General features: G+C 40.6%; 5 protein-coding genes and 2 non-coding genes across 7 annotated transcripts; 3 read left to right on the top strand and 4 right to left on the bottom strand.

Moving 5' to 3' along the window:
• Positions 1-46: 46 nt before the first annotated feature.
• LOC145711850 (4-hydroxybenzoate polyprenyltransferase, mitochondrial-like) lies at positions 47-2,176 on the bottom strand. Its single transcript, XM_081789541.1, has 6 exons — positions 1,867-2,176; positions 1,733-1,820; positions 1,222-1,396; positions 788-1,020; positions 408-678; positions 47-274 (listed from the first exon to the last, which is right to left on the bottom strand). Exons 1-6 carry the CDS (start codon positions 2,078-2,080, stop codon positions 47-49), a joined length of 1,209 nt encoding a protein of 402 aa, XP_081645667.1. The 5' UTR covers positions 2,081-2,176.
• Positions 2,177-2,634: 458 nt separating this feature from the next.
• On the bottom strand, positions 2,635-5,160 carry LOC145710256 (uncharacterized). The gene is made up of 5 exons (XM_081788013.1): positions 4,990-5,160; positions 4,413-4,657; positions 4,313-4,371; positions 3,902-4,179; positions 2,635-2,743 (listed from the first exon to the last, which is right to left on the bottom strand). The coding sequence occupies exons 1-5, from the start codon at positions 5,083-5,085 to the stop codon at positions 2,654-2,656; spliced, it is 768 nt and encodes a 255-aa protein (XP_081644139.1). The 5' UTR covers positions 5,086-5,160; the 3' UTR covers positions 2,635-2,653.
• A 288-nt stretch (positions 5,161-5,448) lies between these two features.
• LOC145710880 (mitochondrial 2-oxodicarboxylate carrier-like) lies at positions 5,449-8,466 on the top strand. The gene is made up of 5 exons (XM_081788587.1): positions 5,449-5,574; positions 6,026-6,208; positions 6,319-6,433; positions 7,429-7,665; positions 7,870-8,466. The coding sequence occupies exons 1-5, from the start codon at positions 5,452-5,454 to the stop codon at positions 8,118-8,120; spliced, it is 909 nt and encodes a 302-aa protein (XP_081644713.1). The 5' UTR covers positions 5,449-5,451; the 3' UTR covers positions 8,121-8,466.
• Positions 5,647-5,718, bottom strand: TRNAE-CUC (transfer RNA glutamic acid (anticodon CUC)). Its single transcript has one exon. It is a non-coding gene; the product is annotated as a tRNA-Glu (tRNA).
• On the top strand, positions 5,813-5,884 carry TRNAE-CUC (transfer RNA glutamic acid (anticodon CUC)). Its single transcript has one exon. It is a non-coding gene; the product is annotated as a tRNA-Glu (tRNA).
• A 170-nt stretch (positions 8,467-8,636) lies between the features above and the next one.
• On the top strand, positions 8,637-12,091 carry LOC145711849 (uncharacterized). Its single transcript, XM_081789540.1, has 7 exons — positions 8,637-8,893; positions 8,977-10,152; positions 10,218-11,301; positions 11,341-11,454; positions 11,497-11,587; positions 11,631-11,837; positions 11,875-12,091. Exons 1-7 carry the CDS (start codon positions 8,790-8,792, stop codon positions 11,982-11,984), a joined length of 2,886 nt encoding a protein of 961 aa, XP_081645666.1. The 5' UTR covers positions 8,637-8,789; the 3' UTR covers positions 11,985-12,091.
• Positions 12,092-17,029: 4,938 nt separating this feature from the next.
• On the bottom strand, positions 17,030-18,418 carry LOC145711258 (uncharacterized). Its single transcript, XM_081788983.1, has 4 exons — positions 17,985-18,418; positions 17,661-17,943; positions 17,500-17,616; positions 17,030-17,458 (listed from the first exon to the last, which is right to left on the bottom strand). The coding sequence occupies exons 1-4, from the start codon at positions 18,105-18,107 to the stop codon at positions 17,223-17,225; spliced, it is 759 nt and encodes a 252-aa protein (XP_081645109.1). The 5' UTR covers positions 18,108-18,418; the 3' UTR covers positions 17,030-17,222.
• Between the last annotated feature and the right edge of the window lie 9,241 nt (positions 18,419-27,659).

Genomic DNA, 27,659 nt, shown 5'->3' with positions numbered 1-27,659 from the left:
TTTGCTCCTATCAAGATGGGCTCGCATTTCGTAACCTTTCGAGTGCTCAAAAGAATTTCTGGGGCAAATTTGACATGAACCGTTCAGTAAAAAGGCCCCTGTCTTTCTGGATAAAAAATGCGAACCGTTCCTGAGCTTGGTAGTGCATGATTTTCTGACGCGTGCGGTGATTTCGGAAGGCTTTGGCCGGATTGGCGCGATATTCCTTCGGCAGTTGCCGGAAATCCGCAGATGTATTCAGTCCGAGCTTCCGGTCGTCGTCAATATCCTTTTCGTAAGCTCAAACACTAACAGATCTGCCCTAGACTAAGCCTAAGCGACCAAAAATGATTATATAAATTTCAAAATTGAAAAATTCAAATTGAAAAATGAAATTTCTGATAAAATATTTGAAGCTTTCCCTGAAGAGCATAAACAGTATCATACATGACAGTCCACGCGACGCAGCCCAAATAGAGCGGGATTTGAACGGCGAGATCGATGTTATCCGTCACCGCAGAATAACCCATCATCGCGCCCCAGTTGAATGTAAGCCCGAGAAACAATTGTGGGCGCAAGAGCCAGGCCGCGCGGGTGTGCTGCCAATGATCCGGCAAGTTGTAACGTTTAATAAGGGGGTAAACGACGATCGGGATAGGTGCCAAGAGGCCGAGGAAGAACGTGGTGGGGTTCAGAAGACTGATTTTTGGTTCAAAAAAGTATGGCTTCCAAAGACTTTCTCGAAATATTTGGAGGAAATACTTGATGAATCGGATTTTGAAACCTCATTTTAGAACCTATTCAAAGAAGCCCAAAAGCAGCGCTCAACTGAGCCACAAAAAAGATCTTCGCTTTCTCCACGGAAACATCTCCGGAAGGGATCGGTCTTGTCTTACACCGTTCGACCTGCGCGTCCAGTTTGTGATCCCAGATGTCGTTGATGGTGCATCCAGCTCCACGAGTCAGAAGCGTTCTTTTTGCGGGGATAGCGAAAAAAGTAGAAGATAGGGAGAATAATGACGAAATTGGGCGGGAGACAACCTAACGACCTGGAGGATTTAGATACTGGAAGAGGAAGGGTGGGGACCGGATCAAGTACCGTAACAGAAGATAGTAAGAATTTTGAACTATGCTAATGGTCCAATAGCGTTAGATTTTTTGATAAAAACGGTGTCAATAAAACTACTGTAATAAATCGAATTTTTTAAGCGTTCAAAAAAGCAGAAAGCCCTGTAATTAGGCCCTGTAAAACGTGAAAATGCGCATACTAAGCTTTTTGTAAAACACTATCCCAGCCGCAAAAATACTCATCAGATAAGCGTCGGGTAATTGAGTAAACTGGCATCCACTGACCAATCCCATGAAGGCGGGTACAAACAGGAGTTGGTAACCGATTGGTTTGTCGTATCGTGCGAGTCTAAAAAGGGAGATCATTATCGAGGTACTTGAATCAAGGGTCTGATAAAAGGTTAGCAATAAAAGCAAAAATTGCTACATAGCCAAACTAGATCGCTAGAAATCTCCTAAAACAACAGAAATATACCCTTGCTCCTCTAAATTTTTGGTTAAAATTAGGGATGATTCTTTTGATGGATCTAAAGAACTCCAATTGGTCCAATGGTCCCATCTGTCACCGGTACAAAATGATAAGTAAGGGGTAAGATGATAAGATAAAGCCTTGTCTTAGTATAACTTTCTTCGCTAGAATTCGCGATAAGAAGCAAATCAGTGTGCATTTACGATGTATACAAACCTCAAATAAGGCTGAACAGGAGCCGGCATCAAACTGACAAGCCTTTCGCCAGATAAAAACTGATTACGGAGCATTCTAGCGCGCTGAACTAAAAACGGGAGTAAGAAAAACTGAGCAAAGAAGAAAGTTAATACCTTGATTGTTGCGTTCAAAATACTGTTTTCCCACTCGATGTTCGTAAACGAAATATCTCGCGCTTTTGATCCCAAAATTCGTTCTGCAAATATTCAGCTGATTATCCAGGCCTTTCCATTCAGTCATTTCTCCATAGAACTTATAAGGATAGAGAGAACTGGATTTATTCTCAGCGACGGGTCGTTTGGGTTGGTTTTCGGTGATGTATTCCATTCGGTCGATGAGTTGGCGCTGGTAGTATGGGAACCATTGTTGTTTTTGGCCAGCTCCTGTTTTCTATGGTCTAACAATTGACCTACTAATCGGCGTAAACATACTTGCGCGAGTTTAGAATAACATCAGCTAGAAACAGATCAAAGAAAATGCCGAAATGTTCAATAAACCGCGAAATTCTTCGAATTCTCTAGCCCTAAATCGGAACATTGCTAGACCCTTTCCTTGAGTAATCGTCGCCATAGAACCCAAATCCTCTTGGGCCCGTTTTATCTCCACCTTTTGCATTTCTTGATTTCGGATGTAAATTGCCATTTCCTTCTCTAATTGTATGATTTCTTCAGGTGTTTTTCCTTCCTTATCTTTCTCCGTCAGCTCCGATTTCGCTCGCTCTAAGTACCGCCCGTGCTTTTCGTCGGAGTATGGAACTGGTGGAGCGAATTTGCTCATGATCGAGTTGGAGTAGCGAAAGTGGCTTTTTAGGTAACCGATTCGAACACGCCATAACATTTTTTGATTCTGAAAGAGTAAACGATCGAGAAAGGGTCGAATAATTGAGCATAAAGAAAGTCTTTATTTGGTTTCCTTCATCATTCTGACGAGCTTCTTCAGATAGGCGACTTCGGCATTGTCTTTGAATTTCAGGTTGTCAGAATTCTCCATCTAGTGGATAATGTGTTACTTTGATTCCTACAGTTGCACATATATATTACGTATATTCGTTCTTGAATAAAACCCAACCTGGATAAAACTAAATAAAATGTTTCACCAAAGTGCGAAATTGTATTTTTCAGAAGACTTTTTGATGCCGTGAATGCAAAAAAGGCAAAAATGACTGAAATAGTAAGTCAAGAAATCCTAGACGACTGCAAGAGATTGGATGAGCATGTGCGACAGTGTTTTTTCGAATCTGAATCGGCGATAACCGATGACGTTTTTGAAAGTTTTGGACTAGAGGAACAGTTCGTTATTTCGAATAACTTCATCGATTCAAAAATGTTTATGAACTGTAAAATCAGACATTCATTTTCCCGATAGGTGGGATAGATAGGATTTTCATAAGCGTACGACAATTTGCCTCTTGTTTTGATCCTGAATTAAGCATAAATGGGGACGGATTGAAATCATATGTTAAAAGTTTCAATATTGTCACAGAATTTTTTATCAATGGTCAAGTATTCGACTATGGAGTCCCAGCCCCTTTCGTCTGCATGCTAATGATGTTTAAAAGATGCGAGGAGAACTTGATGGGGCATGCTATTGAAAAGTTAATGCCAGAACCAAATAATACTTGTGTGTGGAACTATTTATACATGTATTACTCTACGTACAGGTAAGCTCTAGTAATTGGTGTCCTGAATTACTTCCAATGAAGAGAAGATCGCTACCATTCAATTTTCTTACAAAAAAAGGAAATTTTGACTTCAATATCGGCATCACAGAAAGAAAGAATCTCAAAGTTGGAGAAAGAAAAAAATTCACTCAAAGAGAAGTTGGATAGTGCTAATAGAAAACTTATGGCGATTGATGACATTTTATCCGGTAAGGAAAACGAAACGAAAAATGAGCAAACTGACGACTGCTCTCTTTGCGCGGAAAACTTTAATACAGAAGCAAGACATAAATGCTGCTTATCAAGTTGTGGTCATCAAGCTTGTGAAAAATGCTTTCGGAAGATTCTTGGATCATCAAAAAGTCACGAAGCGAAATGCCCAATGTGCAACAAGCTTTACTCTGACCAGAATATTATCAAACTTTACTAGCTCTTTCTCAAAAAGTCTTTCAACAATTTCTCAATAAATTTATCATCTAAAAACTTACCGCGGCAATAGTAAGAGTAACTCCTTCCGGCGTAAAATCAGCCAGTTGTCTCGTCAACGGCCCAATTTCTTGCGCATTAACGTTTCCAACAACCAAGTTTCTTTTGTACTTCTCCATTTTTACCGGATCATCGTCTTTGTAATTGATAACATACTCGTCTGGTGGCGAAGGATAAACGTCCAAGACATCGTAGTCCATATTTTCAAGTTGGGAAATGATTATTTCGCGGAATTTATGAAGAGTTGTGAAGCAAAATGAATTCATTTGAATAAGTACTTTCAAAAGAGTTTTTCAGTGGAAGAAAATTCGAGATTTTCGACTCAAAATTGAGGGTATCGCTCGATTAAATGTTGGTTTAAAGAAAATGCGAGGGATGCCCTAAAGAAAATCGACGAAATAAAACCTTTCCTTGTGGATAATGAATAATATTCGGCTCCTGATAATTTTCTTCTCTGAGCATTCTAGGAGTCCTGAAAACGATCATAAAACAGCTCTACTCTTATAATCTTACTTTCGAACATCAAAAAGCGGATAATTGTAGGGATCTTTGTCTCTCCATTCATTTTCAAAAAGCGTCTCGATTTCCCTCGTTCTCAAATCGTCATTTTCCATGAGTTTTTCAATCTTCGCTGGCGAGTAGAATTTGGGGCGGCCAGGGCGGCGATTGTGGCCGACGATGGAAACTCGATCGTTGTATTCTGGAAGTTCTTGGATCAATCGGTTGTTGACGGGTCCTTTTGGCGGTTTTTGGAAGATCTGAAATGATAGGGATTATTCGGAGAAATAGACTAAATAGTCAGTTTTAGACCAAGAGTTATTCGTTTGAAAATCGAGAAGAGATTTTGGGCTTCGAGAAAGAAGGCCTGGAAATTTTCCAGTGGAAAAAGCGCGGCTTTAGTTTTTTTCTATTCGAAGCCGCAAACGGCTTTAGATTTCGAGAAGAAAACTGTCTCAATACTTGGACGTAACAAATTCTCATGAACACTCCCATAAATCAAACAAAATCACGTGACACTGTTAAAAACGGATCATTCGAGTTCAACAGCCCATTAAAATCGCCCCAAAACCCTCTAAAAGGTCATTTCTACCTTTTCTCGCTTTCTGAGCAACTGAACTTCGCGGCTTTTTCGTTGATTAGCCGCAGCAAGACGTATTTGAGAGACCAGAGCCGGATTCCTGAGCATTTCGACGATTCTTCGTGAAAAATAGGATTCTCTGGCTTTCTTTGCTAACCTCGCCGAGGGCGGTTCTGATTGGCCGGGCGCCCTGGTTGATCCTTCATGGTGGAGTTTTTTGTGTTTGCTGAGAGATTGAGAATCATCTGATAAGAGAATCAAGTTTATTCTTAGCCTGCTTTGATATTGAAAAGTTTCTTTATTTACTTCTGAAATTATTAGTCAAATATTTTTTAAAAAATCAATATTATTTAGACTCTCTTCTTTAATTTTAAAGTCACCACCTCCGTTTGATCGGAAATCTTGCTTTGTCAAACCATCTCCTGCTTCGTTTATCGTAGAATCTTATCAGTAACTGTTCTTCCGCTTTTAGAGATGGGTATTTTCAACAACGAGCCTTGTTACAGAATCGCTTCTGGTGGAGCCGCTGGTCTTACTGAAATTCTTCTTTTTCATCCTCTTGATGTCGTCAAGACTCGACTTCAATCTCAGACCAAGGTATTTACTATTTGTTCTTAGGAAGAAATATAAATTTCAAATCCTGGTTTTTGTGAAAAAAGCTAAAAAGTCCTCCCGAACCGGGAATCGAACCCGGGCCGCCGGAGTGAGAATCCGGAATCCTAACCCCTAGACCATTCGGGACATGCCCCGCGGCGAGTGCTTATCGCTTTTCCACTTGATAAGTGGGATAATAGTCTCTTCTTTGATAAGTGAAAAGCTTTGAGGCTCTCTCAAGTCCCGCATGGTCTAGGGGTTAGGATTCCGGATTCTCACTCCGGCGGCCCGGGTTCGATTCCCGGTGCGGGAGGACTTTTTCAATTTTACGAAATTGATCTTACAAAAAGTACTCATTTTATGACCATCCGAGGATAAATTTTCTCGTAGGGTAGTCTTATAATGGGCTCCATCTGTACGCTCAACCCAAAAGCCGACTCATTTCATATTTCAGGGAAGCGCCGATGCCTACAACGGAATAGCAGATTGCGTCCGAAAAACAATCCGCAACGAAGGCTTCCCAGCTCTCTACAAAGGAATCCTGCCACCAATCTGCGCTGAAACGCCAAAACGAGCGATCAAATTTTTCTGCTTCGGCTCGTACAACGCGTATTTATCCCGCAACACCGGCCTATCCGTAAGTTAAAAAAGGCGAGAAGTCGATAACGGGGTTATCATTATATTTATATCGTGGCGTTATGAAATTTATGATCGGATATGGACGAGTATATTTACGCCACGTTTTAGAACGCTGCTTGTGGCTCAATTGCTGGCCTGGGAAGTGGACTTACGGAGGGACTTTTTATCACGCCTTTTGAAAGAGTCAAGATTTTGCTGCAGAACTCTAAGGGTTCTCTAAAAGGTACAGAATCTAAAACGGTAAAAACATCTGTTTTGCACTTGCTTCTTTTTCGATTTTGCCATAGATAGGCCTCGGACGTAAAAAATCATCACCACCAGCCGGTCGTCGTACGGTAACAAGAGTAGGCTCATTCGAAAGCTCTTGAACAGGGCTTTCTGTAAGGCTTATAAAAAAACTGGGCCCTGTCCTCCTTTTCGGAGATATTTGATTTTGAAGGTAAGCTTCGAAAAATATTTTTCAAAATAACTCGTAACAGAAAGGGAGGGCCCAGTTTTTTTATCGGTCAAATAGAAAGCCCTTATCAAGACCTTTCGAATGAGCCCTCTCATGTTCCCGTACGATGACCGGATGGTGAAAATCGTCTTTTTTACGTCCGAGGCCTAGCCATAGAACAAAAAGACTTACAAAAAACTCAATTTTTTACTCGAGCTTTTTCAGATCTAGCAAAGAGAAACCCTCATTTTATCTATTTTCAAGTATCATTTGTTCTTATTGGATACATAATACTTTCATGTAGATGAATAAGGGTGTGTCTGTGCTAGTTCTGAGAAATCTTCAGGGAAAGATTCAGTTTTTGAAGTTCAGAATAAGGGTGTCAATAGATTATTTTTTTAATAAATGAATTCATCAAGCAATCAATATGATATTCGCGCTCAACTTTTTCTTTTGATTTAGAAAAATCGTAAGGAATTTGCCCTAATTTTAGCCCTCTCGTAAAAGGTGAACATAAGTATTCAATCCTCGAATTAATTCTTATGTTACATCTCATTTTATATTCCGGCTTTTGCGGTGCAAGCCATTTTTTCTCCAGATTACATTTTCGGCTGCCCGACAATGTTTTAGAACTCAATTTTAGAATAATTATTTTGTTAGCATCAACTTGTTTAATATTGTTGAGACAATCACAGATGACTGAGATGAGTTGAAACAGAGCTCCTGCTATCATTATAAATATGAACATCTGTGTTTTAAAAAGAATGACGCTTTCTTTTTAGAAACGCCAAGTGCAGCGGCTCAAATGCGTTTGGTTATTCAAAAGCATGGATTTGGAACGAAAGGAGGCCTGATGACTGGCTGCACTGCCACTTTGGGACGACATGGCGTTTGGAATGCGATCTACTTTGGTCTCTTTAGGACGGTTATGCCGATTATTGTGCCGGATCAGAAAGCTATTTCGAAGTCGGAATTGAATTTGAAACGATTTTTGTTGGGTTGCCTTTGTGGAACTTTAGGTAAGAATAATGCTTACCATTATTCAGCCTTTTTTGTTGGGTTCGACATTCTCTTTTATGATTTCAGTTGGATCTAATTTTTAAAAATCTCGAATCCAAGTTGACTTTCAGGCTATTTTATTGTCTGAAATCATAGAGGAGAATCTTTTTGACAACTGCTAAAAGTAGCGATAACTACAGAAAGAATTACAAATGAATATTTAGCTTCTTGCATTAATATCCCATACGACGTGGCAAAATCCCGAATCCAGTCCCTCGGCGGCCTCCCAGGAGGCAATTTCCACGGCATGGGAGTACACAAAGTCATGGCCGAAATCGCCCGAGTCGAAGGTCAAGCCGCCCTTTTCGCCGGACTAGCGGCTAAGCTCCTCCGACTATGCCCAGCTGGAGGTGTGATGATGATGATGAACGAAGTCGTTTATGATTACTTGACGACCACGTGGCCTCTTCATTAAGATTTTACTGGTTCGAAATCTGCTAACTTTCGAAAAGCCGTTACCGTGTTATATTTACTATCTTTCACTTTGCTCCTATTGTTCTGTCATTTTTTTTATTTCATTCTAGTCATTTACCTAGTGCCATATTTCTTATGTGGTTCGATTGTTAATGTTTTTGAAATTCATGCTTGTATTTACCTTACTATTACTGTGTACTCTTCTGCACTTATATTACCTAAATACATATCACAAATATAAAACTAGAATAGATTCTTTTTTATATTCTCAACTTTCATTTTTGCAGCCTTTTTGCCAAATGATGTCGGCACTTTCTTCTCAATACTTATACAATTTCTTATCATGAAAATGCCACTATAAATATATTTATATATTTTAAAACGATGCTGTCTTTTCTCCAAAAGATAATCCGAACAGTGCAAATAGCAAGATCAGGATTTTAATTACAGCATTTGCTATTAATATTCTTTAACTTTGCAAATATTTTTTAAACTGAGCTCAAGAGCGCATCGATTTTCAGAAGACGTGGGAAATGTACCCCGGGCAACTCATCGACATCGCCCGGCGATTGGCCCGCGAGCTGCGCGCGCCATACAAAATCACTCCGCAGCGCGCCTCATTTGAAAAGTCCCCACCGCCGGAGCGCAAAGCTCTGAGTTTTTAAATAAAATGGCGACAAGTGTGATAGAACTGACGAAAAAGAGACTTTTTGCTCAGAAGAGAAATGAAAAAGTGAAGCGAAGATCTGTTCTTGCGGCGGGAATTGTTGACGGGTAAGTTTTTGTGAAAATAGGAATTTAAATCGACGAGCTTGAATAAAAAACTGAATAAAATGATATTTTATCCGTTATTCTAGTGACACAGCAAGTGATGCTTTGGAAACAGTCCTCAGAATCCGTCCCGCTTCATCCCCACGCGAAGTTTCCGATGGTTTTCTCCAGATTGACTCGAGCACCCATGTCACAATTCGTCACCCTACTCGACCTGGTCATGGAGAACAGTTCGGATTCAACACGGTTGTCCCGATTTCAACTACACAGCGGGAAATGTACTCTCACTCCGGCGCAAAACTCGTTCGAGCTGCTCTTGATGGTCAAAACTGCTGCTTGTTTACATATGGAGCGTCTGGCAGTGGAAAAACGTTTACAATGATGGGTGGCCCAGGGGAAGATGCGGGAGTTCTAGCGCGGACGATGGAAAGTCTTTTCGCGATGCTGGATGGTAAAATGTACGGTTCTACTGACATCCGCCCCACTGGATCAAGCTACATCAGCAGAGTTGGTATCACTGAGGAGAAACAAGCAAATGCATTCAAAGACGAAGTTCTCGAGCGCGTAAACGACGGAGAATGCCAATCTGGTGACTGGAACTCCCGACGACGCAGTTCCATCCTCAGGCTGAATCCCGAGCTACTCAAGCCAGGTAACGCACCTGAGCCGCTCAAAGAACCGATCGATGATGACAGCGAATTCCTCGTCTTTGCTTCATTCGTCGAGGTCTACAATGAGCGAATTCACGATTTATTGGTGCCCGTAGATGGAAGCAGCAAGCGCGCCGAATTGAGAATCAGACAGGATGCAAAAGGCCCGTTTGTTGGCGGAGTCCATCAAGTTCAAATCAGCTCTGCTCACGAAGCGTATAAAGTCATCGACGCTGGAAGAAGGAACTTGAATGTCGCTGCGACTCGTTTGAACGAAGAGTCGTCGCGTAGTCACTGTTTATTCATCGTCAAAATCGCTAGAAGATTGACCGCTCATCGTTGGGGAGTCTCGCAAATCTGCTTCTGCGACTTGGCCGGAGCTGAAAGATCGAAAAACATCGGTGGAGATGCAAAACGGCTCGGAGAGTCAAAGACCATCAACAAGTCACTAATGCAGCTCGGGATCGTCATCGAGGAGCTGAGAAACAACCAGAAAAATCCAGGCTCCGTTGCAGTATCGTTCCGCAACAGTAAGCTTACCAGGCTGATGCAAAGTTACTTGACTGGAAATAGTAAAACAATCATCATAGGAAAGGATCAGATAGGCACCGAGCATGAATGAGATCCTTTTTGTTTTATGATTAAAAATTTGGAGCTTCCTTTTGATCCCATAAAATAGTAACCGTGAGTCAAAATGAAAAGTTTGCGGAAGAAACGCTCAATTCTTTGAAATTTGCTGCTTCTGCGAAAACTGTCAGTCTTGGTAGAGATCGACATGGATTCAAAGATATGACAAAAATGAACATGTCGACGATTCATGACACACAAATGAATGCATCGGTTATGTTCAAAACGATGAGTGGCTCCACGATCGACCAGTACAATGTCACGAGAGGCAACGAGTCGGCATATTACAGTAGACAGCCAGTGGCGAGCCAGGAAGATACAATTTCATCCTCCGAGACGCCTGTTTCTTCATTGACGAGCGTTCCTTCTGGGCCAGCTTCGGGCAGCTTCGACGAAGATTATCGAAAGTGGACTAAGCTCGACCTTATTGATGATCTCATTTACTACCGCGAACGTGAGAGAGAACTAGTCGCTTCTGTTCTAGCCATGAAAAACGCCTGGAAAGATGATGAAAAACTGATGAACGAGGAACGAATGGACTTTGACATTCAGAAAAATAACTGGAAAGTCGACTTGCACAACGAACGCGCAAGGCTTCGAAACGAGTACAACAGCTCAACAGAAAAGCTTTTCAGAGAGATGAAAATCCTCAAGAAATCATTGAAAGAATCAAAAGAAGAAGTCGCTCGAATCGAAGCAGCTCGCGTTGAATCAAAAATTGAATTCGAAGAAAAATTGAAGGGTACAGACGCAATTTCTACGGAGAATGAAGAGTTGAAAAGCGAACTGAAAGTCTTGCAGATGAAAAATCAAAATCTTGAGGCGGCGGCAAAAGACAACGATTCAAAATTAGAAAAGCAACTTGCAGAAACGCGCAAATTACGATCATCCCTTGCGCAGCTTGAGCTCAAGCTGGCAGAAAAAGAAGACGAGCTCCTCACTGTAAAGACTACGCGCATGTCGATCGATCCACTTGATTCCAACGATACGATCGACTTTGCCAACTTTAACCCGCCAAAAGCTCGAAGCTCGATCCTCCCGGTTGCGTCTTCAACTCGAACACAACTGAACTCGACGGCGGATCTAATGTCCAACATCATGGAAGACATGTCAAAGACGCCAGAAGCTCTTCAGGTAGATATTCTTTAATTTCTTCCTTCTTACAAATCCTAGTCCTTTTCCGACAAGCCAGACAGCGATGATAAAGTAGAGCTCTACCGACAAATTCAAGATTTGAACAGACAACTTCGTGAAGCGAAAAAGGAAGCAACTGAATCTGCTGAACAGGTTAGAATCTCGTTCGACCTTGAAGACAAACTCGAATCTCAGAAACAGAGCAATCATAACGAAGCGCTGCTGCATCAGATCAAAGAAGCAGCGAATAAAGAAGCTGAACTCAACTCGAAGATCAACGCTTTAGGTAAGCAAAAAAACAGCCTTCATTATCTTATTTCAATATTTAGAGCTAGAAAAAGAAGTGCTGAAGAAGAGATCAGACAGATGCCTTTTGCGAAAAGAGAAGGAAAATCTCGAGCGAGACAACGAAGTCCTTCAGAGTAAAGTTACAAAATTGGAGAATCTTCTTGCCTCCGGAAATATCGAAAATCTGATGGCTCCGCCGTCGACTCCTTCGAAGAAGTTCAAGAATACCACTGATAACTTGGATCCAGGTAGTCATTCTAATTTGTTCTTCGCTCAGTTTTTCAGTTGTTGAAGAGCTTGAAAAGCCAAAACGAGCAACCACTCGTTCGCAGAGGAGGCTATCAGACTCAACAAATCAAGTTGCTCCCAAAAGAAATCTTCGCTCTCGTAAATAGCTCAACTGACGCTGCTGATAAACTCGCTCCTTGACATTCCGTTTTCCTTTTCTGTAAATAAGCCCTGTTCACTTCAACATGTCCGAATAATAAATTTATTGCTCTCCAAGAACATAAATGAATAGATTTCTCAATTGTTCCTGGAAATGATTTCTTTTATTTTGCATTCGATATGCTTTATTTAGCCAGGGAAGCGAAACAGAGTGAGCAAAGTACAATGATAGCTTTGTTGATGATTTCAATGATTTTATTGAAGGACTAAAGCAATCGTACATAGAAAATCTATTCAAATATAGTGAGAACATTTTGGTTTTTGGAAATTTTGTTGCATTTGGGGCAGTATTCGTTGGTTTCCAAGCTTTTCTCGATACAAGATCGCCCAAATTTGTGTCCACAAGTAGTAAGAACAGACTCCAAGTGATCTTCTTTATTGTATCGCTCCAAGCAAATAGAACAAGTTGGAAGTGAATCTGATGCAGCAGCCATCAACTTTTCGGGATCCTTCAGTTCACACAAATTAACTTTTAGGACTGCAATTTTGGTGATATTGTTCTCTATCTGCATTCGGATTTTTTCGATCTCCTCGTCCATCTTTTTGTCTCGTCTTTGGAGCCAGTCCGTTTCAAAAGGGTACTTATCAATGAGTTTGAAATTTTATTCTAATAGAAACATTGAAATCTCATGATCAAAAAGCGAATCTTTCAAACTCGTGTATGAGCATATCCACCGAATAATGTTTGGAGAAATGGACTTTCTTCCAACATCTCTTCCCGAGCTTTTTCCAATTCTTGCTCTTGTATCATAATTGAACGTAGTTGCTCGATTTTGAGAATAGACTCTTCTTTTTTCAAATTTTCTCCTCTAATGGCATTTATTTTTTCGCGAGTCTCATCAATCTCTTCGCTCAGCTTTTCTCGGATGGTTTTCTTCAGTTCAAAAATATTGAGTTTTTGGTCCACAAATGTCTCTAATTCCGCGTAATAAATCTCATCCTCTTCGTTGATTTTGCTCATTATTGAACTTTGAAATTAGCAGCCGATGCAACGTTTTAACGACGATTAAGGCAGTCCCCTATTTTAAATTATTCTTTTAAACAAAAGTCTAACTTCGGAACAGGCAAACCCAATCAAGGTGAAGGTATGTGACGTCATCACATATCCAGAAGGTTTTTTCCTAAATGCAACCACAAATGATCTTATTTCGATGGGGAAAACGTAAAGGATTTCGTAGGAAAAAGTTATTAAATAAATCAACAACTAATAGATTATGATTTATAATTAAGAAAATGTTATGATTCATAATGAAGGATTTTTTTCCGAATAAAACACAAATATACGAAACATACTCAATATATATTTATGAATTTCAGTAAATAGGGCCTAATTTTCACCGCAGATGATTTCTTCTATTTTTTCTTGGATGCTGTTTTCATAATAAATCTAAAGAATCTTTTGATTCCAAAGAAATACCAAGGTACTTACAAGAGGTGCTAGAATGCAGAAAGCACTGACAAATCCAACGTTAGCAATAAATAGACGCCAGTATACTTTGCGTTTTGCTAGTTGATGATATGCTTTTGCCGAGACTCGGCTTTCTTTTGGCGGTGCATCCACGAGTTCCTAAAATTTCCATCAGATGTTTTTATGACATTTTTTCACCTGCATGGCTGGAAACATTCTGGCTAGTGAAATGTACAGAAACATCCCAGTGAGAGCAGCGAAGAACTTCGCTTTTACAGCTGCTTTTATGTGCATATTTCTGAGAAGCATCGCGATACAAACACCTGGGTATATCGCCGATACTGAAGTTAGTACAAGAACACTTTCCCAGAAATGAGACAGACCAGACTGCATTAAAATCACGGCGTTGCCGAGTTTTTGCTGAATAAGGTTAAGTCATGTCAGAACCGTCGATTGTTACTGGGATCATCTTTAATAGCATCGCAAATAAAACTGAAAAGCCAGCCCCAATATCGTCCTGTAATGTCAGCGTAAAGGCCATTCCTGGAAAATTAGGGTAACGAAGCAATCTACTTTTTTCTTTGCCTTCAATAAAGCATTCAAAAGATGTCGTCAGAAGAATCACCCAAGCATCGGTATCAATCAATTTCCAGTCCTGAGCTTTCAATCCAGAAGTGTTTTCTTTTGCAATTCTTCTTCTTGGTTTTCTATCGGTGACGTTTGCACCAAGTCCGACCGAGTTGTTTATTTTGACTGTGGATCTTCTGTCGAGCCGCTTGTAGTTCGATCCGCTGTTGTATTCTTTTGAGAATATGGATTGGATGATCTTTTGGACATCATAGACGAAGATGAAGAAAAAGTACGAGACGGTCATTGTGCTCATGAAAGACGAAGCTCCTGAAATTGTTAAAAATCAAATTAATCATCTCTTGACAAACCTCCGACATCGATTCTGTACAATACGCTGCCTTGATATTTCTCCCTGTTGCAAATTGCCAAGCAATTATGCCGATCAACGATGCTACTTGCCCAAGAGCCCTGGTGGCAGCTCTCACAAGAGACGTTGTAAGTCTTGACTTCCTTTATTTTTCAAAAGATTAATAGTACAACCTGGACGTGGAGGAAATGGAGACTCTCTGGAATAAACTGAAATATGGTCACTGCAAACATCGTTCCCATCGCGAGAGTGACCGCGAACGTCATGAAGTCTCCGTACCATCTTTTGTCTTCGATAAAGTGCAAGAGTAAACTCACTTTGCTAGTTGCTACGAAAACTGTTGCGCCAACGAGGCTCAGTCCCCAAATAACCCCATCTGTTTGACTGTCCTGGAAACAACTGCTCGTTCCAAGCTCGTCTCTTTTAATCATCCCTGCGTTTTCCGAAATGCGATGGTTGAGAATGAACCCTGCTTTATATGCTTTGAAATAACGATAAGACGAGGAATGTTTCCCTTGGGTCATTAATGAGAGTCCTGGGTCACTATAAGATGTCTTTCGGTTTGCTTCAAAAGTCAGAAAAAATAAGAGTCGGCAGTCGACGTCAACATGTTCTAATTATGAATTTATTGCTTTCCAGAAATACAGACAAATACGATCTTTAATTGTCACCGCAGATGATTTCTTCGATTTTTTGTTGAATTTGATTTTCATAATAAATCTAAAAATCACTCTAATCCTTAGAAAACAAGCTTACGAGAGGAGCTAGGATGAAGAAAGCAATGACATAGCCAACATTAGCAATGAACAAACGCCTGAAAGTTTTACGCTTTGTCTGTTGACGATATGAATTGACAGACATTCGGCTTTCTTTTGGCGGTGCATCCACAAGCTCCTATGATTTTTATTACCCGTGTACGATCTAATATTTTCACCTGCATGGCAGGAAACATCCTCGCCAAGGAAAGGTAAAGAAACATTCCAACAAGAGCCGCAAAGAACTTGGAGGGAGGCGATTTTCTGGCAGTTAGATTTTCTGGCAGTTAGACTTTCTGGCAAAGGCGATTTTCTGGCAATGCCAGAAAATCTAATATGCCAGAAAGTCTAACTGCCAGAAAATCGCCTCTTTTGATTTCACATCTATAGTTAATGATCCTGGAAGATAAAAAAACGGAGAGAAGAAGAGCTCGGAATTCATCTTCTGATTCTTCTGAGAAATAGTCAGGCGCGCGTGGGCGGCGCGCTCCTCCCTTATTCGCCGCGCTGTGCTCGCCTGAATTTAGTTGATAAATCAACGGTTTTTTTCAAGCGGAAATGATGAAGATCAGAGAAGAATTAACTGCCAGAGGAATTAGAGAAGAATTAACTGCCTATAAAATTTTGCCCAATTCGCTTAAAACTTATGAACTGTGTTTCCGCTTTGTTTCGCCTCCAAACTTCAACCTTTCGTATTTAATGTATGATGCGTTTTCTTCTCTCTTTCGATGCACAAACCGTTGATAAGTTAAATGTTTCTATTTTTTTTCAATTTTTGACATTAAAGCTTTACGAGTTGCGAAACTAAAATACTGTCTATCATTTTTAAATTTTAATTCAGAATTTCAATTTCAGAAAGGACTCAGTGTTGAAAATTGACCATATAAAATAACAACGGGGAGAATATTGAACCCGTTATAATTGTGGGCCTCCAGAAGAATTTACCCGTTATAATTGTGCCCTTTCTTTAATTTAACATGATTTTGAACTCCTCGAAAGATATTGAAGAACTTCCTGCCAGTATTCTTCTCGCAGACAACAAAGAAAGCTTCCGAATTCTAGGAACTCGATGAATCAACAAAACGACGTGCTCGATTCCATCTTTAGGAGCTCCAACGAAGAAGAAAAATATATAGGAAAGGAGTTTCGAATTTTCTTTTGCAATCAATTTTTTCACTTATTGGTTTATTTTTCAGCGGCTTCAATTAACTGAGACGTTACAAATTTACCGGTGCAAATGCGTCAAATACAGTGCTGTGATTGGCTGAATTAGGGACACGTAGTCCTTTGAAAAATGAAAAATCGCCATAAATCCGAAATTTTTTGAGATCTCGAAAATCTGAGATGATACTGGCATAGAGCTTGAGATTCTCCGTCGATACGTATAAAGATGTCTTGGGCTACAATGTAACCCTTAGGCGCTAGAGCAACAGCAAGTTTGCCCCGGTAATTTTGTAACGGCTCTGACCTATGGAAATCGTCCGTAACGAATGTAACGAGTTTGATGAAAATGTAAGGAGCTTTTTTTATAGAACATCAGAAGTCTTCTTCGTCGGAAGTGGCGAGTACTTCTTTTAATTGGCGCATCAAATCGTCATCGTCTTTTTATTATTTATCAAGTTATTCTAATTAAATACAATTAAATAAGAAACCATTATATACGTGTAAACAATCCTGGGATATCTGCTTTTCTCATTTCTTCGCGTTTTCGCAATTTCGCATTTTCCGCCTTCATTTTTTCCAGCTCTTCCCGTAACTCTGCGATCAACTCTTCATTTTGTTCTTTTTTTTCTTTGAATGGTTTGACGCCGTTTATTTGCTATATCAGCATAGTAGCCCTAAATATTCTGCTATTTTCTTAAAGAAACATACAAGCATTACCTTAGGATCATTTTCTCTTTTTTTTCGATTTCTTTCTTTAAGAATTTTCTTTTCTTTCGCAATTTGGGCTGCCAAACGCACTTCGGCTTCAGTTTTCTTCTTTTTCTTTTTTGGTGGGGAATCATGCTCGCAATAGGTTGATTTTTTCGCATTCCGCTTCACTTTTGCGCACAAACTACGCGTATTTTGCGAAGATTCGGGGCGCTCATCTAGAATAATTAACATTCTGCTTGATAAAACTAAACTTACGATCCGATTCAGAATCTGACAATGAAAGATCCCGCGTTTTGCGCTGTTTTGCGGATTTTGCGCTGCGAATATACTTCCGTGGCTGCTTGGGTTCAGATAGAACCAGCTTTTCGGGACTAGTTCTGTCATCAAAATTCCGGTAAGAATCAGATGTTGGACGAGAACGATTAGCTTGTCCGGCTTCGTCATTTTCTTAAATGAAAGTCATTTATTTTTTAAATATGGACAGTTACCTTGCTCCGATTCTGAAGACGAAGGACGATTTGGAAACTGTTTTCTGATCGTTTCATCTATCTCATCGGTTTTATCCAGAAGTCGTTCCCAATGTATTGGAGATGGCGATTTTTCAACTAGAAATATTAAATTTTTGATATTTACATTTTTGATATATTACAGTTTTCAGGCTCACGATCCTCATTGTCCGACGGTAAAGAGTCCACTGGAGGTGGGTCGAACTCATGGATAACAGCTGGCACATCGACTTCATCATTGCTCGTCTCCTCATCGACTCTTCTTTCCACTCTTTGAACTGGCTGAGCGATTGGCGCCGCAACTCTTCTCAAATCGAATTCTCCTCCTTGCTGAGCGAAAGGATCTGGGTCAACTTGCTCACCAGCTGTTTCTTGCTCATCGCGAACTGGGGACATCACAGGCATTGCTTCTTGAAACTGGTATGACTAAATAATTTTTATTTTTGTATAAAAAATAGTAACTATACGTCAGCTGTTGATTCTTTAATCAAATTTTGAAATACAGCAGTTTCTGGTTGCGTGGCGTTGTTGATAAAATGTCGGAGTTTCTGAGTAGATTTCAATGACTCGGCCTTTGATCTGGCCCTCATCAAGCCGAAGCCGACAGAAACAATTGCTTCTTCGATTGAGCCATTTTCTGCGCATTTTTTGTCAAATCTTGCTAGCTGCTCGTAGCGTACAACCGCAACTAAGGCGCACAATCTGTCATTTTTAGTACTTTGCTGGCTGTTGCTCTCAAGCTTAGCAATTTCCGTACTGAAGCTTTCACTTTTAAAGCCATTAGCAATGGAGATGACCGTAGATAGCTCTGTCGCATTGTTGATTCCTTGATCCACCAGGGATGAGTTCTAAACATTTAATTTTAGTTGGAATCGCATCTTCACGAATTCGATGTTTTTACAAGATTTCCCATCGAAAAAAAGGTAACTTACCATGATTTCAAGACTGTTATTAGTCAAGAATTTTGAACCATTCCTCGCTCCTATCGATAATGCAAGGGCCCATGAACTAGGAGGGAATTTAGCATCGTCATTCAAGTACGTCGTAGAAAGATATCTGTAGAACTCATTAATCTCGTCTTTGATTAGTGGTGTAGACAGTTCATCAAGTGTTCGACGCAAAAGCTGCATAAATGTGTCGTAGAATGTAGGTTCGGTCAAGTGAATGAATGGGATCGCATGGATGAGTGCTTGGAGTATCTTTCCATTTTTCTCCCAGAGTGCCAACAGTCCATGACTTTGTAAATATCTTCTAACACTCTGTAACCAATGAAAGTAGCACCCAACCATGCGTAGATTCTTCTCCGGCCATGTTTCGCGAATCGAATTTCTGAGCCCAGGTTCGAAATCGGACGAGACAGTTGTAAATTCAGAATCAGGACAAAGTTTCTTTTTGTAGATCAATTTACAGTTTTTTCAGGAAAATCGGCTGCTCTGCTATTCAAAACTACCGAACGGCCGATTGTGGTCCTCATCAACGTTATTACACACGACAAATTCGCTGCCGAACCAAGTAAGTTCAAAATTTTCAATATTGATCATTTCCTTTAAAGCCTCAAAGACAATCTTGTAGCCTTCTTTAGACTGACCCTTGAGAATAATAAAGAATCTAGGATTAACACTATCATCTCGGTCTCTTGATCCAATAATGAGGAGTTGACGGTAGCCAAACTTCTTTTGCTGGCCTTTCGTAAAGAATTTACCGTCAACAAACCAGTGTTTTGAAGAGGTCAGCATGCGCAAATCGTGTTGAGTCGCAAAAGCTAGAGCTTCATCCCATATCGGGCTTCGTTGTTCCGGCGAAAGAAACTCATTCATTAGAATCCATTTTGTTTCACCATCGCCTTTTCGTGATTTATTAATGAATTATTACTTTTCAATGTTCGTTTCGTGAAACAAAAATGATGTCCTCGTTGTCTCCACCTTACCCCTCATCTTTCGAATCGTTTTTAATCAAGCTACATTTGGTTTAGGTTCCATCCGACTAAAGACAGTAAAGTACAATGCAAAACACGAGCACGAATATGTCAATAACTTCAAAGTCTTGCAAAACTCGTTCAAAAAAAATGGGCGTAGATAAGGTTTGTCTTCATCAAAATTATAACTCTACACAGAAACAAGAAATTAGACTACGTTGACGCGCCACAAAGTTATGAAGCAGATTCTGAAACCTTCGCAAGACACAATATTCTCTGCGAGAAGAAAGGACTCTGGACTCTGCCAGCTGATTATCCACAGGTAAAGCGTATCACTCAGAACTTTCTTTACAGTTATTCAGACAATTCTTGAGTGCTTCCAGCGAGGAAGAGAGACCGCCAGTGATAATGCTATCATTTGAGGCACTCCGACGCCAGATTTGACAGATTACACGACCCGTACTTATGGCGAGTTCGCTGCAACATCTCAATACCTGGCGAATTCACTGAAAAAGCACGGACTTATCAGTGGAGAAAGCAAAATTGCGATCTACTCGTCGAATTGCTACGAATACGACGCAGTAATCATTGGAGGATACTATCAAAATATATGCAATGTTTCGCTTTACGATACTTTTGGTGAACAAGCAGTCAAATACATTCTCGAGCACGTAAGTTTACAACTTCTTTACGAGATTATTTTTACTTTTTCTTCAGATTGAAGCTCCAATCTGCTTCGTTCAAAATCAAAAGAAACTTGACCTCATTCTCAAAATCAAGCCTGCTCATCTTCAAACAATCGTTGTGTTTCGAAAATTCAAGAAGGTCAAGTCCTCCAATTATAAAATCATAAGTTTCGACGATTTTATTGCAATCGGAAAAGACAGCTCGTTTGATAATGTTCCGCCGACTTCTTCAGGTAAAAATGATAAAAATAGGGGCGATCATTTAATTTCATTATTCAGACATTGCTACGATCAATTACACATCCGACACGACTGGCGATCCGAAAGGCGTCGTCTTGACTCACAAGAACATCTGCACCGTCTGCTGTGGCATTACAATCTTCTCGGTTAAAGAGCCTTGGAAAACAAGCGACGTCTGGTTCAGCTATTTGCCGATGGCTAATATTTTTTAAACTTGTTGACGTGCCCGACATGGATTATTATGCGCGCGAAGGAAAAGGAGAAATCTGCTTCCGTGGCGACAACGTCATGCAAAGTAATTTCCTTTCACCACTGTCAAGTGTCTCACACTTCGTTCAATGGTTTAAAAAGTTTTTCGACGCTAACTATCAGGTAAATCAAAAAGAACGCGAAATCCTTTTTCAATTCTGATTTCAAAGGGAGAACCTCTTGGTCCCGTTCATGCGAGAGCGAACGCTGGTGTGACTCCCGCTTCAAATTCGCTGCAGTTTCTACAACAGCAAAGAAAGCACCCGCTCGAGCTGGAGCTCCCGCTGCTCGGGTCCTCGAAGCCCCAAGAACTCCTGCATCGTAAGAGAAGCCGCTTGCGGCTTCGAATTTATGTTAGTTCAGGGAAAGACAAAGGAAAAAGAAGAACGCACGGCCTCTGCTTTTCTACCGTATCAAGGATGTCCCAAGCTCTAAAGGATAATTCAACTCAAGATTTAACTAAACTATATTCACTGTCATTTCTTTCGTGCATCTGTGCTCGGTCAAATAAATCACTTTCCTAGTACTGTCATCCAGTCTTCCAAGCGTCGAGGATCAGGAACTGTAGCGGCCTTTATTTTTCTTTCGTACTTTCTGGAATTCTGAGCAAGACGTCTCATCTCCTTTTTCGTGAAAAGATTGCCTCTTTCCATGCTCGAAAGTTGTGAATCTTTTTGAACTTCTCCACGAATTGTCTGTTGACTTTTTGGGCGAATTTGGTTCCTGTTGAGCATGGACACAGTCGTTGCGTACTGTAATCGCTTCTTTTCGAGTGCATCGTTCTTCAGACATTTATTCATGTGAATGTCTACTTTCGACTCTAGCTTTCCACATCGCCAATTGCTGAGCTCAAAAAAACGAGGAGATTCCATATCAACAACTTTTGCAAACATCCAAATCTTCGTTGAACAGCGGAATGAAGCGTCTTTCGAATATGATTGATTTTCACACTCGACTCGCATCTTGAAACGGAAGTCAGGATCGTCGTTTTTAGAATGCAGAATCGTTTTCTTCGCTTTTCTTGCTTTGAAAGCAAATGATCTGGAAGCAACTTTGACGAGGAAGGATGCATTGTTTTTTGAGTTTCGTTGAATCGTTACCAAGGCAGGGTTTTCGACAGTACCACCAATGTTTTCTTACACGTTTTATAAAAATTCATTGACAAAGGCCACTTTTGACCCATTTATTCAAGATTAATAGCTGTAGCAAACATAAATCAGCTTCTTCCGGGAATTTCTGTGTTAATCACCCGGTGTTTGCATCTGATTTCGAGTACTTGGTCACAGTGAGCACCCACTGAGATAATGGCGCACGCAAATGCTTTTTGAAACTGAACTTGTTATAAAACTATCCTGAAAATTCTTCCTCAGAAGGTGGTGGAATCGGTGTCAGTTTCAACATTTTTCTATCCGCATTCTCTTCATCATCCTCCATTTTCTCAGAAAAATCAAAATCTAACTTTTCAGCTGCCTGTTAACCCGTTTGTTACTCCGAAAATAGCAAGAACGAACTGTGGATGCTGCCCTCATTCTATTTTTAGCGCAGAAATTTCAATTCCAAATTCGTCGTCTTTTTTAGCGCCCTGAATAGTCGGCTTTTAGATCAAACGCTCCCGTCGAAAGGTGCAAACTCCTGCTGAAACTGCTCCGGAATGAAATTTGTGTGATAATCACCAGTTTTTCGAATTTATAAATGATTTTATTAAAAATAGTTTTTTGCAGAGTTTCAAATAATATGCATACTAAAAAGGCGATTTTCTGGCAGTTAGACTTTCTGGCAGTTAGATTTTCTGGCAAAGGCGATTTTCTGGAAGTTAGATTTTCTGGCAGTGCCAGAAAATCGCCTTTGCCAGAAAGTCTAACTGCCAGAAAATCTAACTGCCAGAAAATCGCCTCTCTCAAGAACTTGGCCTTTACAGCTGCTTTTATGTGCATATTTCTAAGAAGCATCGCGATACAAACGCCTGGATAGATAGCAGACACTGAAGTGAGAACCAAAGCACTTTGACAAAAAGGAGACAGGCCAGAGCGCATCAAGATCACGGCGTTCCCGAGTTTTTGCTAAATAAGGTCATGTCATGTGAGACTCATAGATTCGTACTGGTATCATCTTTAATAGCATCGCAAATAGAACTGAAAAACCAGCAGTGATATCGTCTTGCAATGTCAGCGTGAAGGCCATTCCTGGAGAAATACAGTAATGAACTAATTTGTGTACGGCATACCTTCAATGAGGCACTCGAAAGATGTGGTCAAAAGAATAACCCATGCATCAGTATTAACAAATTTCCAATGGTCGGAAAAAATATAAATTTTCGATTTTGACAAAAATTTCAACTAGGGGGAAAATCATTATGTTGATCGTTTTATTCATCATCGAAAACCTAGAAATCACCTGGAAAAAACTTTTTTTCATTGCCTGGGGCGATTCTGAGACCATTTTTATGAATTTCCTACGAACTGCCATATCTCACGTGAGAGATAATGAAATCACGTGATTGATACATTTTTAAAAAGCTCAGTTTCTATGGATTGGGGGAAAGAAAAAACATTTGAAAAAAGTTGATGTTGACTGGCAAAAATAGTTATTTCAAATTTTCGGCCAATCAGAAATGTCGATTTTCCGAAATGATTTTTACGTTCCCCCAATCCTCAGAAGCTGAGCTTTCGAAAGATACCTTCATCCCTTGGTTTCATATAGTATAGCGTGAGCTATGGCTGTTCGAAGGCGAAAAATTTATATTTTTCCGGCCAATCCTGAGCTTTCAAGCGAAAAGTGCTTCGTCTACGGCCCTCAGCATTAGCGCTAGCCCCAACTGAGTTGCTTATTTTGATGCGGGATTCGACAAAATGAGTTTCCTGGCAAGTGCACGGCTCTGAACATGTCCGGTCACAATTAAAAGCTTCTTTGCTGCCATATGTTTTCAGTATTCTTTCTTCTATATCTGTAGATCGGGTAGTGTATTCCCTAGAGAATATGCATTGGATGATCTTTTGGACATCATAGACGACGATGAAGAAAAAGTATGAGACGGTCATTGTGCTCATGAAAGACGAAGCGCCTGAAATCGTTAAAAAAAAGAAACCCTTTCTTCGAACCTCCGACATCGATTCTGTAAAGCTCACTTCTTTCGAATTGTTCCATGCTGCAAATAGCCAAGCAATTATGTCGGTCAACAATACTGCTTGCCCAAAAGCCTTTGTGACAGCTCTCACAAGAGACATTGTACGTCTTGAAATATTTTATTGTTTGGTGATAAATTGATTAAACCTGGACATGGAGAAAATGAAGGCTCTCTGGAATAAACTGAAAGATAGTCACTGCAAACATCGTTCCCATCGCTAGAGTGACCGCAAAAGTCATGAAGTCACCGTACCATCTTTTGTCTTCGATAAAGTGCAAAAGTAAGCTCACTTTACTAGTTGCCACGAAAACGGTAGCTCCTATAAGACTCAATCCCCAAATGACCACATCTGTTTGGCTGTCTTGAAAACAACTGCTCTCGCCAAGCTCGTCTCTTTTTATCATATCTGATGCTTCTACGGAAAAGCGGCAGATAGGAACGCAAGATAGGTACGAATAGAACAAGGTAGCGTCCCCTTGGCTGTTTAATGAGAGCATACGGTAACTGAAAGATGTCTTTCACTCTTTCTCAAAAGGTTACCGAAATCGGGAGAAAGCAAGTTTTCGCTAAGCTTGCCCGTTTTTTGAACTCAGCAAGTTCTTTGATGAAAACTTGCGAAGAAGATTTTGATAGAAATTGGTTGATTCAATTTTGAGCTCTTAATAGTCCCTTCTGTCTTAATTGAAATAAACACTTTCAAACAATCCTAGGAAGGTAAGAGTAGGAGCAGCTTCAATAGTAACGATATCAATCTGCTGAAAAATATTTGTGCTGATGCACATAAATAGCAACCACCATCGAGTATTGCAGCAAGTTGAAACTTTTAGCGAAGAGATCAATTTACGAAAATTTTAAAATGTCAGGTCGTATGACAATGGATATCAGACCAGATATGGATAGTCATTATAGAAATGCTATTACTATGGAATCTTTTCCTGACGAGGAGATTCCACGAGCGTTAGCTGCTGCTCAGAAAAGTGTCGGAAATTTAGGAGGATCTGGTCATTATCGAGGCGACGACCGAGAAGTGACTGCTGGTGGTCCGAGAAATGAAATGGATAGGGAAGCACTAGTGAAAGTTCTAGCACTGATCGGTAATCGCGCATCAAAAGTCAATTTCAAAGTTAGTTCCGTCCAAGTTCAAAGAGCGTCTCAAGTTCTTTAGTTTCGTGCTGATCAAAACTTGCGTGTCGATGTCAATTGTTGGATGGTTCAATTCAAGAGTGCATTGCAAAGTGCCGGTGGAAACGGCAATTACTATTTTTCTATGGGAAGAACTCCTCTTTTCAATCGTTTGTCTTTAAAATGAACCTATGCTAACAGAATTCTAGGAGATTCTCCAAAAATAAGTGTGTCCGTCGAACAACTTTCATCAAAAGACCAACACGTCTATTCGTCTGAAGAATTGACCAGCGAGCTTGTGGACTGCCATGATCAAGAAAACTGGAGTCCAGTATCTCACACCTATCCGCAGCCTCAAAAGCAGCAAGTGAAGTTCCAGCGCACCGATGGAGAATTCATCCGATTGAATGTTACGATTGTCGGCCCTCGACCTCCATATTAGAAAAATACTCGCTTTTGATTCTTGTCGATTTGATTTATTTTACTCTTCCTTGATTTCAACAAATTAAAAACTTTCAGAAAGCAAACGCATGTTAATAAATCTTGTCGAAAGAAGCATGAATCAAAAGTTTAATTTAGTCAAAGTTAGAAAATTCGAATAGAACGTTGGCAAGAAAGATGGTTAAGAATTCAGAGGAAATTCTAGCAAAGCTTGTCTAGCACCGCTGCAGCGCGAGTGTGGGGCGAGTCTATGTGATTAAAAACGGCGAGGAGCGCCGGCCCGCACCGCATAACGCACCGGTCGATCGAAATTTCACCCGCGCCAAATTTCATCAAACTTTGAATGAAAATCCCGATCTTATGCAAAACCACACGACCTTATTCCCCACACGCTCGAGCGCTCTTTGATATTTTCAACTCAAACAGACGACTTAACTTATTACCCTTAATTTAATTTTTGAAAGTAAAACACTGGTTCAGGGGATTAAGGGGTTAAAGCTTGTTCAACTTATCTTTAGGATTATTATTATCAAATGCCGTTAGTATTAAGAATCTTCGGAAAAGCCTTGACAGAATATACGGATTTACAGTGATAGGGGAATCGGAGTTTTTCTGATTCTTTCGATAAGGGCCTTGTGCACTTTGTTCGGCTTTTGAATCTCGCGTTTCCTGTCGCTGCCAAACGCGCGGTGTAAGCCACAGGAGGCGAGTACACACCGGAATATTTAGTTGCAAACTCGAGCCCCAACATGAAAGCTGTAAGACTGCTAAACATAGTGACTGGTATCAGCGCGCCGCTGTCTGGAGCGAGCTGACAAGCAGAGCTGCTTTGACACGAAGCACTTTGAAGCGGACGATAAAATAGCACCGCCGAGGAGTTATCACTCAACCCTTGAATACATAAACTCCCGCTCGTTTTCGACCGGGCTCCGGTAGGGATTATGCGCCCGCGATAGTCCCTCTCACGGGCGCAAGTAAATAGATTTCTAGTGCGTTTTCTTGACTTTCTTCTTTCGGTTTTTCTTATAAATTTCGTTTTGAAAATCATAATTTTTCTGAAATAATTTTCTTTATATATTAAACATCTTCTATCAAGATGATAACATTTACCAAAAAGTACACGAGTGTAGTTCATCTTCGTCATCTAAAACTTTTCTTTACGAATTCGAACCCTCAAGCCTTTCTATCGCCACCAAATCTAAGTTCGATTGTTTTGCCCAAATTGAAATTTGTTTGGATCAAACATGTGACCCTGAACCGATATCTTATCACCAGGCAGGGGCCCTAGAGGCTTGTGGTGACAAGGGGATGAACAAGCGCGAGCTTTGTTTTCTCGGCGACAAGGGTGTGGCTTTGCCGTGCGGATCTGATCGCCGCTCGCGAATTCATTCTCATGGAAAGCAGCTTCCAGAGCCATTCCGGCAAAAATGTTTTACGTTGATAAAATTTCACCAACGAAATTCTAGCTGCTAATCATAAATAGGGGGCTCAACAAAGTGTTTATTTACAGAGTCCTTCAAAGCTTGTATACCGGCTTACCGTCGCTAACAAACATAAACCTAGACCAGTCAATGGGCACCTGCAGTGGGCAAAACATAAAAAGCCGTAGAATTGATATTGGAGATACCGTGCAGCTCCCGTATTGACGTTTTGCCAAACTGTCTTCGACCAAAGGTGATAATATCCAGCTAGGGGGATTAGGGGCATCTCGACCGGGCTCAAATATTGACATTTAACCGGTCACGCTAAGCCTAATCGCTCGTCCAGCACAACGCGCGGCCGCTGCTGGGAACTTGACAAACTTTGCGCCGCCTTCCTGCCCAAACTTGCCAATAAAAATATCTTCCCTATTGTCGCTGTTTTTACAGCAATAAATCAGCATCCTCGTTTCAAATACTTTTTTCGTGAAAATTGGCGGAAAGGAATGTTCCTTTGGGGAATAATCCTTGAGGCTCAATAGTTCAGCCTTATTTGTCTCGACGAGAAGAAGTTTCCGACCTTGCGCCTTTGTCTTTTTGGTAGTTAAAGGATTTTTTTGGTAAGGTATCCACCAAGTATCAAAGATCGGCTAATAATAAAGTGCAAATATGCGAACAGCTTTCCTCCTCAAAAAGAGGGATAACACCTCGTGCGCGAAGCTCAAGGCCCATAAACCCATATCAAAGAGAGTTACCGTGACCTGACCGCGCCGGCGAATGAGACCCATTCCAGCTGTGCGACTGTACATTTCACCTTTTATTGTACTTTATGAGGCGTTCAGGAAATCCGCATTTAGGGGCCGGCGCAAAACAAATTATTATTTCCTCAAAGAGCTAAATATTAGTATTAGCTCAATACTCTCGCTCAAACAGCTGTTTGTGGGAAT

The sequence above is a fragment of the Oikopleura dioica genome, chromosome 1 (assembly GCF_907165135.1).
Source record: "Oikopleura dioica chromosome 1, OKI2018_I68_1.0, whole genome shotgun sequence".
In the NCBI taxonomy this organism is placed as follows: Eukaryota; Metazoa; Chordata; class Appendicularia; order Copelata; family Oikopleuridae; genus Oikopleura; species Oikopleura dioica.
Note: the sequence above shows the minus strand (reverse complement) of the source record. Positions and strands in the feature narration are given on the sequence as shown.

Excerpts from the sequence above, each read along its gene's own strand:
- LOC145711850 (XM_081789541.1), bottom strand. The coding sequence starts at position 2,080 with ATGGAATACATCACCGAAAACCAACCCAAACGACCCGTCGCTGAGAAT. Across the intron at positions 679-787 it reads TTGAGCGCTGCTTTTGGGCT|TCTTCTGAACCCCACCACGT; the intron begins TCTTTGAATAGG and ends ACCAAAAATCAG. Across the intron at positions 275-407 it reads TGTATGATACTGTTTATGCT|GAAAAGGATATTGACGACGA; the intron begins CTTCAGGGAAAG and ends GTTTGAGCTTAC.
- LOC145710256 (XM_081788013.1), bottom strand. The coding sequence starts at position 5,085 with ATGCTCAGGAATCCGGCTCTGGTCTCTCAAATACGTCTTGCTGCGGCT. Across the intron at positions 4,658-4,989 it reads TGCTCAGAAAGCGAGAAAAG|ATCTTCCAAAAACCGCCAAA; the intron begins GTAGAAATGACC and ends CTATCATTTCAG. Across the intron at positions 2,744-3,901 it reads TTACTCTTACTATTGCCGCG|ATGGAGAATTCTGACAACCT; the intron begins GTAAGTTTTTAG and ends ATTATCCACTAG.
- LOC145710880 (XM_081788587.1), top strand. The coding sequence starts at position 5,452 with ATGGGTATTTTCAACAACGAGCCTTGTTACAGAATCGCTTCTGGTGGA. Across the intron at positions 6,209-6,318 it reads CCCGCAACACCGGCCTATCC|AACGCTGCTTGTGGCTCAAT; the intron begins GTAAGTTAAAAA and ends GCCACGTTTTAG. Across the intron at positions 6,434-7,428 it reads CTCTAAGGGTTCTCTAAAAG|AAACGCCAAGTGCAGCGGCT; the intron begins GTACAGAATCTA and ends CTTTCTTTTTAG.
- LOC145711849 (XM_081789540.1), top strand. The coding sequence starts at position 8,790 with ATGGCGACAAGTGTGATAGAACTGACGAAAAAGAGACTTTTTGCTCAG. Across the intron at positions 11,588-11,630 it reads CTCGAAGATCAACGCTTTAG|AGCTAGAAAAAGAAGTGCTG; the intron begins GTAAGCAAAAAA and ends TTCAATATTTAG. Across the intron at positions 11,838-11,874 it reads CACTGATAACTTGGATCCAG|TTGTTGAAGAGCTTGAAAAG; the intron begins GTAGTCATTCTA and ends TCAGTTTTTCAG.
- LOC145711258 (XM_081788983.1), bottom strand. The coding sequence starts at position 18,107 with ATGAGGGCCAGATCAAAGGCCGAGTCATTGAAATCTACTCAGAAACTC. Across the intron at positions 17,617-17,660 it reads GGATCGTGAGCCTGAAAACT|TTGAAAAATCGCCATCTCCA; the intron begins GTAATATATCAA and ends TAATATTTCTAG. Across the intron at positions 17,459-17,499 it reads GTCTTCAGAATCGGAGCAAG|AAAATGACGAAGCCGGACAA; the intron begins GTAACTGTCCAT and ends CTTTCATTTAAG.